This window comes from Cucurbita pepo, chromosome 11, assembly GCF_057944985.1.
Source record: "Cucurbita pepo subsp. pepo isolate OVF chromosome 11, ASM5794498v1, whole genome shotgun sequence".
Taxonomy (NCBI): domain Eukaryota; kingdom Viridiplantae; phylum Streptophyta; class Magnoliopsida; order Cucurbitales; family Cucurbitaceae; genus Cucurbita; species Cucurbita pepo.
In genome coordinates this window covers 3036915-3047356 of record NC_141808.1, presented here as the reverse complement: position 1 = coordinate 3047356, position 10442 = coordinate 3036915, and the positions used below count along the sequence as shown (strand labels likewise).

Sequence of the window (10442 nt, the reverse complement as noted above, 5' to 3'; positions counted from 1 at the left end):
GTACAAAAATGGCTATTTCTCTCATAGGCGTTATATTGAGTACCGTCCAGCATTTCAAAAAAAACTTTCATTGACTTTATAACTATAGGGTTTGAATCTCCCTGACCGCCCTCTTCGTTTTTGAATTTGGCTTCACTCTGATCTCTCTCTCTCTCTCTAGCTTGCGTCTTCTCTCTCGGATCTGCTTGTGCTTGAGGTCTGATCGATTGCCAGGTCGAGGATTTGAACATCTTCATCTTGTTCATCTGCATTTCTTTGTTAGTGAAGTAGGCGAAGAAGTTTCTATAAGTTTGTAAGTGAACATTCTTCATCTTTCTACTGAATTTTCAAGTTCGATTTACTTACGATTTTGAATTCTGTTCAATTGGCGATTTGTATCTACTTCTTTTCGTTTTTTTGATTCAATTATGATTTAGATGATAGTTTGAAAGTGGATTTCTGGAGTATTTCGTTAGTTTAATCTCTAGTTTAGCTCTAATTCGTATCCGTTGGAGCTTTAACGATTTGGTTCCTTCTGATTTTGAATTTGTTAGAGTAACTCCTTTCGAGTTTAGTTTGTACTTTGTCTTGGCGGAAATTTGTTTTTGAAACCTAGAAGCCATGGCGTCTTGTGGTTCCTTGCTCATCTTTGAATTTGAAACTCCAGATTTCCGATTGTAATGGTTTGAGACGACGATTCCGATATAGAGATTTTATAATATTTTCTGTTACTACGCCTCAGGAATTGTGTCTGACGAATTCCATCCTATATGTTCGGTTTCTGCAGTCCATCGGATTTTCGAATGAAAACTAACTGCTGGCTCTTCTTAGGAAGAGTAGAATGATTTGGAGGAAATATTCGGGCGAGAGTTGCAGTGGAGTTGGAGTTAGGCTAGGCAGCCTTACCTGCCTGAGGAAAAACTATGGAAAGGGATCCTCCGGTTTGTACTCCTTCCGATGTGCCTGGCGACAGTGGTCGGAGTATTCAAGCTCTGCACAGGTAATTTTCCTTTCTCTCTTCTAGTTTCGCGACTTCTTCTCCAGTCATTATAGTCCGTTTATCAACACTCCTTGTGTTATAATTTGCTTTGATTGAGAGGTTTAGAGCCATATTACTTATCCAAATCTGTACTCATGATTGAACGATTTTTAGCCGAAGGACAAGTGGCCCTACAAGACGTTCCACCAAAGGCCAATGGACAGCTGAAGAGGTAACCTACTATTTTCATTTTCCTCTTTAAAGTGTCTTCTTTTCATTATGATGCAGAAAAACATTTATTCATTTTGATTCTTCACAACTATTTTCTTGCTAAAGAAATTTTCTTAATCGTTTTAGGTTTTCTTCATATTCTCATCATTCCTTTCATCTCTATGAAGAGCTAAACCTTCTTCTCTAAATACCATAATTAGTTATTTACGATCTGTAGTGGGTTTTATCTTATTCCTTTGTCTTATCAGTGTTCAAATTCGCTTCCTTATATATCTTAGTCTGTATGATAAACTTCTTTCTTCATTAGGATGAAATCTTGAGGAAGGCTGTCCAACGTTTCAAAGGCAAGAACTGGAAGAAAATTGGTAATGGTTATTTTTTTTTCCTTGTACAATTATTGTTGCCTATACTTTAAACACTCCTCTTACTAATTAATCATTTGTACGTTGTGGAATTCACATATTGGTGAAGTTATCAAACTTGTTTAGATCCTTCAGCGAAGTGTCACTCTACCTAATATTAGAGAACCATTAATTACCTGTAAGAAAACCTGCTCATTGCACTACTAGCAGTAATGAGGAAGCTAAAAAGTATTTGATATAGTATTTTAGTCTTACTCAGCAAATTCATGGGTCGTCTGTAGCATGCAATTGTTATAGGATATTGATATTTGAATCTTGATAGTTGATATTTGTCGAAACCATACCTGCTCATGATCGTTTGCATCGACACTTTCTCTCTCTTGCCATTCAATGGCTATTTATTGATCCTAGCAGTTTGATGTCCTATAAGCCAGATGCCTAATCTCATATTTGATTGTATGTAGCGGAATGCTTCAAAGATCGAACTGATGTGCAATGTCTACATAGATGGCAGAAGGTTTTGAATCCAGAACTTGTCAAAGGTCCATGGTCTAAAGAGGTTGTCTGTCCATTACAGTAATTATTGTTTGTATTTATCTCTTTATAATAAACATGTCAGTTGATGCATAATTTTCTTTCATGAACTGATTAATTTATTTTGGGAATTGTTTTAGGAAGATGAAACAATTGTTGAATTGGTGCAAAAGTATGGACCTAAGAAATGGTCCACCATAGCACAGCACTTACCTGGACGTATTGGTAAGCAATGTAGGGAAAGGTATGATTAGAAGCACCTTTATTCTTACTTCCTGAAGTTAACCGTGGTGGAATGTTTCACTACTAAACTCTGAAGTCCTTTTCTGTTCTAACTCTAAAGTTCTTGTTTTACATATATAGTAATTTGTTTTGTGGGGCCCATTTATCGCTTAACTTTGTCTAGGCATTCTTTTTTTGGTAAAATCTTTACATTAACTCAAACTTTTCAATTAATCAGGTGGCACAATCACCTAAATCCAGCCATAAACAAGGAGGCGTGGACACAGGAAGAGGAGTTGGCACTCATTCGTGCTCATCAAATATATGGAAATAGATGGGCAGAGCTAACGAAATTCTTGCCTGGCAGGTTAGCAAATAGATGCTCAGATTTTCAGTATATTTCTTTCACAAAGAGCGCTTCTGTGTTATGAAATGTTACCTGCATGTTGCTTATAACTCCCTTTGAGATTCTTCATGTTCATTGATGTAATGTTTTGCTTTAGTGCATTTCATCTTCAGCACTGCTGAAATAACCATCAGAGTGATATATACTTGATTGTCAACAGGACAGACAATGCTATAAAGAACCACTGGAATAGTTCTGTGAAAAAGAAGTTGGATTCTTATTTGGCCTCCGGTTTACTTGAACAGTATCAACCCCTGCATCATCATGCACTGCAATCAAGCCTACCCATTCTTTCATCTTCAAGGGTGCAGAGCAGTATAGATGATAGCTGTCTCAGAGGGACAGAAACAGAGGACATATCTGAAGTCACTCAAACTTCAGCTACTGTTCCACGCACGAAAGAGGAATGCCAATTGGCTGAAGATGTTCTTATAAAAGAGGAAACAAACTCAACACCACATTGTCTAGAGCAATATCATGGTTCTTTGGATGACATCACGTTTTCGATTCCTGAAATGCTCCGCGAATTGGGTTGCTATGCGAAACCCCCTAACCAAAATTTGTCACAGGATTGCAGAACTTCATCAACTGGAGATAACCAATATAATTTGTACGAGTTGCCAAATATTTCTTCACTGGAATTAGGTCAAGAGTTGTCACAGTTTCAAGCAATTGGATCTCAGGAAGTAGAGAATACATCCCATCAAACTTCTGCTGGATTGAGTGCATCTACTGTCGAAAATATGGCCAGGGCTTCAGATAAACCTGAACATATGCTGATATCTGATTATGAATGTTGCAGGGTCCTTTTTTCAGATGCAATAAACAATGAATCTTTTCTTTCAGAAAGTACAACGGATGCCCGAGACATGGTTGAACCGAGTGGATATGCACATCCTTTGCAGTGCCGATCATCGAGCACCGAAATGCCAGAAAGTAATAGAAACTTATCATTGCAATCAGAGGTTCTGGATAACTCATGCTCTCAACGTTTTCTAGCTCCTCTCTTGGTTTCTGCTAATGATGATACTTATGTATATACCAGTGAAACCAGTCATTTATTTGAATCTCTCGAACAAGAGCTTGTAGGTGATGGACAAAATGGCTTTATCTACACCAATGAATCTGCCAACTCTCCTCCGAACGACGGTTTAAAGAACACAGAACTCCAAAAGCAGCAGGGTTCAAAGGATTCATCAAAGCTTGTTCCTGTAGATACTTTTAGTTCAGAACCAAAAACTGCAGAAAGTTTTCCTTCATTTAGTGGAAGAGAGAATACTCATTCAGATCAACAGGACCTTCGAGCTCTTTGTTATGAGCCTCCTCGGTTTCCACGCCTGGATGTTCCATTCCTTAGCTGTGATCTTGCACCATCCGCCAGTGATATGCAGCAAGAATATAGTCCACTTGGTATTCGTCAACTTATGATGTCTTCTATGAACTGTCTTACGCCATTTAAGCCATGGAACTCACCATCCCGTGATGATAGTCCCGTTGCTGTGCTGAAAAGTGCTGCTAAAACATTCACTAACACTCCATCGATTTTGAAGAAACGCCACAGAGAGCTCTTATCTCCTCTATCCGATAAACGATGCGACAAAAAGCAAGAAATTGATGTTGGCATTAGTAGAACATCGCAGAGTAACCCAATCAATTCTAGAAACTCCGAAGGCAAGGAAAATATCAGTCCAGATAGCTGCAGTTTCCAGGAGAACAAAATGCAAGAACTGGTTGGCCAAATAGTGAGTTGTGTTCTATGTTTTCTTCTCAAACTATCTTTGATTGACTCATAAAATCACCACAAGAGAGTCACCCTTCAAATCCCATTACGCAGGTCCAACAGCCTTCACGTATTCTTGTTGAATGTGATTCAAATGACGAAATTTCTGAAATTCCGTGTAGTAGAACCTCAACAGCTTTACAAGATCAAGAGTTCCCGAAATTCTCTAACGACCATTGTGCAGTTGCAAACTGTTCTGTTGCCAGTGGAACGAGCCACGGAAGCCGTCCTCCAACCGCAACGGTGCCCCCTGAGGTTATTGGTGATAATGCCTCGAAGGAGTCCTCTATTGAACCCGCAACCATGTAAGATTTACTTTATAACAGTTTTAATTGCTTCATCTTTCAAAACAATTATACTTTATGATGCCATCTTGCATAAATCCTTTTATCCATGGCGTTTTAAGTTGGAGTTTACTATATGGCCTCTCAGTTGACGATGTTTGTTTCTAGATTCGGTGGAACTCCATTCAATAGAAGCATTGAATCTCCTTCAGCATGGAAGTCTCCCTGGTTCATCAACTCTTTTCTATTTGGTTCAAGAATGGACACTGATGTACCAATGGAGGTATCACTATTGTCTATAATAATAATTATTATTTTTTCTTAAATTACAAAATTAGTTTTGAATTTTACATAATTACGTGTACGATAGATTCCTAAACTTACAAGTTTTTTGTCTAAAAATGTCGAATAGATCCTAAAAGACATTTAACTTTCAATTTTGTATCCAATAGATGGAGAGTTCATTAGGGTGCACACAACGGAATGCTCGAAAATCTAATAAGACATCAATTTTGTGTAAAATAGATGTCCTCTACGTGCTCAAATGATCAGAAACCTATTCATTTTGTAAAATTAATGAATAGATAAAGGCTTATTTGACACAATTATATTTTTATTTGTTTTAAGAGTCTCCTATTTTATGTTTGGAATGTATTTGCAGGATGTTGGATACTTGATGAGCCCAGGGGATAGGAGCTACGATGCAATTGGGCTGATGAAACAGGTAGGCGAACACACTGCCGCTGCGTGTGCGAATGCTCAGGAGGTTCTGGGAAATGAAACGCCACAATCCTTATTGAAAGGAAGACGTAGGAAATATGAGAACCAGACCAAGGAAAAGAGTCATTTAAGCAACTCACTACAAGGGGTCCGTTCCACTTTGACGCTGGATATTATGGTACGTTCTCTCTCTCGTTTATCAACCCATTCTGCCTATTATTTCAAATTTTCAATTAATTTAGATGTTTACAAATTAGTTAATGATAAAGTTTCATGACAAAATAGAAATTTAGCAAAGTAAAAAAACACATGTAGGAGAGAGTAATTCTTTTTTTCTATTTTTTAAAAGCGAAGTTTATAAACCAAGACATTTTGTTTTTTTTTTTTTTGGCTTTCTTACCTATTTTGTAAAAAGATTTTAAAAAACCAAGACAAATTTTCAAAACTAAATACAATTACTATGTTTGATAATTAAAATTATCCACTATTTCAATGTGTTAGTTTCTTTTTTTGTTATCCACTTTTTAAATGTGTTTTAAAAATTAATAAAAAAAACTAAGTTAAAACAAGTTTATTTATTGTATTTTAAAAAACAAAATCAAAGTTTTGAGAACTTTTTAAAAAAAAAAAGTTTTAAAAACCAAGTTAAAACAAGTTTATTTATAAATTTAGTGTTTAGTTCGAACAAAAGAAAAGAGCATAATTTTCAAACATAAACGATTAAATGTATACCTTTTCAAATCGTTAGCTTTTAAATTTTTTATTTTGTTTTCGAAATTTGATATAGAATTTATCTGTGCTTTATAAAAAAGGTTTAAGCTTAGTTATAATAAAACCAAAATAGTTATCAAATGAGACGTGAGACCTAAGAAATGAAGAGAAAAATTTTCTCTTAGGTTTTAGATGGAAATATTTTAAAATAAGATTAAATTAGAAACCAAAACATGTCATTAACTATAATTGTCAAACTAAAATTAAAAAGACTTAATAAACGACTTCTAAGTTGATTGTTTGATTTTTCATCTCTGTAATTGTCAAACTAAAATTAAAAAGAACATAAAGTCTTTACTTGCCCTATCGGTATGTATGTGTGCGAGAGTATAAAATGTCTCCTGGTAAAAAAATAATAATAATAATAATAATAATAATTTTAGAAAATCGTGTCGTAGAATTAAGAAACAGAAGGTTGTGATAAAATTTTGTGCAAAATTATTACTTTAAGTGAGGAATAAATTTGACATTACGAAAGATGGAGTAACCCCGAATTTGTGCAGACGGAGCGACGGATTCTGGACTTCAGCGAATGTGGGACACCTGGCAAAGCGACCGAAAACGGAAAATCCTCTACGTCAACGGCTAGGAGCTTCTCGAGCCCCTCTTCTTACTTACTAAAGGGCTGCAGATAGAAATTTCAAAAGGCTTAATTTATTCCATCAAATGTATGTTGTTGTTTATGATTTGTGTTTGTATGTGTCTTTTAAACGGGGAAAGGACAAACATATTGTATTCTTTATTACATATCATAATAGATAAAAATATATGTTTACTATTCTCACTCACTTCACCATTTACCATTTTTATAACTACTCTGATGTGTGAATTAACAAACAAGAAAATATAAAACAAAAAAAAATTATAAAATAAATAAAATTAATGTTTATAAACTTAATTAAAAGAAACAATAAACTTTTTTACAATCTTTTACACTTAAATCTTTGGATTTTAAAAAATAAATTATCTAATAAACCTTAAATTTCATTTTTGTATCTAAATCTATAAATTTTTTAGAAATATTATAGTCACATGTGATTTTCATGTCAGAGATTTTTAAATTTAAAGATAAAAAAAATAATGTTGACTTTTAGTTGCACATTTAGCCCTTAGCCCTTTCGTGTGTCATGTATTCCAGCGATTGTGGTTTTGTTTAATATTGTCGGTGTGCTCGTACCTCGTAAGATGACTATCGTGACCATTATTGCAACTCTTTGCTCACTTTGTTGGTGCCCATAAGAATTCAGCTCCTTCGTAAGTACCAGTCATCGAGTGCTCTCTGATCAAATTAATCATGGAGTACATAAAACTTATCAATTACACAAAGGAGGTTCAACTTTGTGTCTAATTAATCTTAGTCTCACTAGGTATTGTATCGAAAGGTTAGAAGACCTATTAGAGATAAATTAAAAAATTTTAATATGTATTAGACACTTTAAAATTTCTATGAAACAAAGACGGTTAAAAATTTAATTTTAGACCTTTTTTTTTTAATAAGGTAACCTTAAATTCTTTGTAAGAGGATTATTTTTTTATAGCTTACCAGAGATTTCAACATTACAAGAGAAAATTCAAGAATTCAATGAAAGGGAATCAGTTCACTTGGGGTTAAACTAGATTTTCTGTTTTATACAAAAGTCAATTCATTGGATATAGTTCTTCAGAATTAAATAGTAAAAAAAAATGTTAAAATTCAATAGCTCTAGATTCCATCTATGAAAAAATCACATTTTTATAGGTTTGAAATTGATCAATTCCATGAATTTGTAAATGACATCAAACCATACTCATTTAATCTATTGATTCAACTTCATCAACAACTAATAAAGAAGATGACATTTATGTAATTAAATGCATATATAATAGGCACGTTTTAAGTTTGAATTTTATAAAATAACTTTTCTTAACCATTTCAAATTTATTGAGTGTTTCCCTTTTTATATATATATATATAAATTAGTGTATCTAAGTTTTTTAATTTAATTGTGGGATAAAACAATCAAATAAAATGTTAAAAAAGTTTGATTAATACAACATATCTAAGAATAAAATTGAAGCAAACAAGGTTAGAAAAAAAAAATTCATATTTTGTAGTTTTTATTAATACAACACTTTTCAACTTTATCTTTCTTTTTTACAATGATATTTCATATTTTGTAGTTTTTTTTAATTATTATTATTTAGCAACAAAAAAAAGAGGAATAAAATTGATTTTATATTTGAGGCTTATGGCCAAAGAAATAAATAATTGTTCATATCATAAAAGAAGTGTAAAAAGGAAAAATACTTGGTTGAAGTTCATTACCTGTTAAATTTTCACCAGTTCTCCACCGGGCAGCCCTAACGGAGTATGACTTTCAGTTCGTTTCCTTTAGCTGAAATTTCGAATGGCTGTTGCTGCATTATTATAACATTTGATAGAATTAAAAATATAGCTATATCATTCAGTTCATTAGGCTTACCTTCTTGCAAGTAATGCCACCAAAATTGAGGTCAATTGGATCCAGACAATGAGATCTGTCATAAACGGCCGCCAGTACTAAAAATGAAAACCTATTAACGAACTACAAAAAGTGAATTAGTTGTGATAAATTCGTGTAGTATACCGCAAAAGAGCACAGTTATGATTTCATGGAGAAATCGAAAGAGCAGTAGAAGTTATTAATTCTGGAAAATTCGCATCTCATAAACTGTTTTTGACTTCGGCAGATTTTACGTACTCTTAAATAAAAGTATTGATATGGACATTGACCGAAAGATGCTGGTAGAAACACTAACATTTTGCCTCTTCTTCTACATTCGGATTAACGAAACTAGTAACGATTTGAAGAGAGAATATCGAGATCATCCACCTAAATATACAGTAAAAAACCTTTCGGTTTTTCTGCCGTTTTATTGTTGTTTTCAGATGAGGCAAACTTTAGATCAAGCAGCTAGAACCGGAGAAAAGAACAGAGAAATCAATCCGATAAGGATCATGCACTCAATAATCTTGGTAGAATAATAAAGAAAGATGACTACGATCGTCTTCCATCAAATTTAAGGCACAAGAAATCCACATTATCTCACTTATTATTCAATTTCCACTGATTCGGAGTTGAAAATAGGAAAATAAATCAAGAACCGAGACAGGAAAGGGAAAACGAAAACGATTTAGGTAAGAAAGGAAAAAAAAAAAATCTAAACTCCTATAGTCCTATTCGAGGAGTGTGTTCATAATCGAGCAGAGGAGACATATTTGATCAGAGTTAGAGATAGCGAAATACTGCAAACCTGCATCACGAAGATGAACTCGTACGAACAAAGAAAGCAGAGATTGAAATTGAAACTGCAAAAATTCCAGAAATCTGCATCGAGAGAAGTAGAGACGAAATCTTGTGAAAACGTCCATCAGAGAACCTCCCGTTTCCACCAATGCGTTCCGAATACTCTCCGTCTTTTGACAACCCACACTCACAACGATTCGGAAACGGCAGTTCATCTCAAGTTAAAACACGCCTTTTATACTCACTTTTTTTAGCGAAATATCTCAGTTTATTTCAAATTTCCGAAAGTGTATTAAAATAATACTCATATAATTCATACTATGATTTTAATTTTGATTATATACATATTTTATTAATACTCCCCACCGCACAATAATTTTAAGTATCTACTAAACAACCTTATAAAGTCTATGAATTAAATTTGTAATTAAAACAATCGAAATCCATTAATAAAGCTTAGAAAATGTCAATTGAATTTCGTGAATTTCGTCGAGCTAAAAAAAACAATAAACTTTAGGCGATAATCAGTAGCTGGTTCAAGAGGATAATCAGCCACACTGGGACCAAGACACGGCCCAAACTCCTACGAGAGACAGCAGTGGAAAATTTTCTGCAATGGACAAAAACCCAACAAAGCAATGCCACGTGGAGGTAGAAGGCCTACAGGTGGCGAACTTCTTTTCCCGAAGAGTCTGTCGGAAGCCAAAACTTGTTGTGTGAGACCAAGAGAAAGAAAGGACGGGGCACAACCATGCATGATACTTCTCGACCATGTCTCAAAAGGGATAATCAACTCGAATGCTACCGGATATTTTAAATAAATTCCAAAGCATCAAAGGAATACATTATGATAAAAATAATCTTGTAAGGGATGAGATTAAAAAAGAAAAATAGTAAAAAAAAAAAAA

General features: G+C 34.1%; 1 protein-coding gene and 1 long non-coding RNA gene across 5 annotated transcripts; one reads left to right on the top strand and one right to left on the bottom strand.

Annotated features, from left to right (window-relative positions):
• The first annotated feature begins 101 nt into the window (after window positions 1-101).
• Window positions 102-7046, top strand: PC-MYB1 (Homeodomain-like protein). 4 transcript variants are annotated; one of them, XM_023689778.2, is made up of 12 exons: window positions 102-292; window positions 811-979; window positions 1133-1190; window positions 1497-1554; window positions 2016-2110; window positions 2226-2329; window positions 2546-2674; window positions 2874-4455; window positions 4548-4798; window positions 4946-5060; window positions 5439-5675; window positions 6772-7046. In XM_023689778.2, the coding sequence occupies exons 2-12, from the start codon at window positions 903-905 to the stop codon at window positions 6901-6903; spliced, it is 2838 nt and encodes a 945-aa protein (XP_023545546.2). In that variant the 5' UTR covers window positions 102-292; window positions 811-902; the 3' UTR covers window positions 6904-7046. The 4 variants fall into 4 exon arrangements, with proteins under 4 accessions (XP_023545546.2, XP_023545544.2, XP_023545545.2 ...); XM_023689776.2 differs by having other exon boundaries at window positions 767-979; XM_023689777.2 differs by having other exon boundaries at window positions 722-979.
• A 328-nt stretch (window positions 7047-7374) lies between these two features.
• On the bottom strand, window positions 7375-9736 carry LOC111806114 (uncharacterized). Its single transcript, XR_002816739.2, has 4 exons — window positions 9542-9736; window positions 8731-8832; window positions 8574-8659; window positions 7375-7547 (listed from the first exon to the last, which is right to left on the bottom strand). It is a non-coding gene; the product is annotated as an uncharacterized LOC111806114 (long non-coding RNA).
• Between the last annotated feature and the right edge of the window lie 706 nt (window positions 9737-10442).

Bases quoted from the DNA above. Each gene is read 5' to 3' on its own strand.
- PC-MYB1 (XM_023689778.2), top strand. From the start codon at position 903: ATGGAAAGGGATCCTCCGGTTTGTACTCCTTCCGATGTGCCTGGCGAC. The intron at 2,675-2,873 runs GTTAGCAAATAG...GATTGTCAACAG, and splicing joins ACGAAATTCTTGCCTGGCAG to GACAGACAATGCTATAAAGA. The intron at 5,676-6,771 runs GTACGTTCTCTC...GAATTTGTGCAG, and splicing joins CTTTGACGCTGGATATTATG to ACGGAGCGACGGATTCTGGA.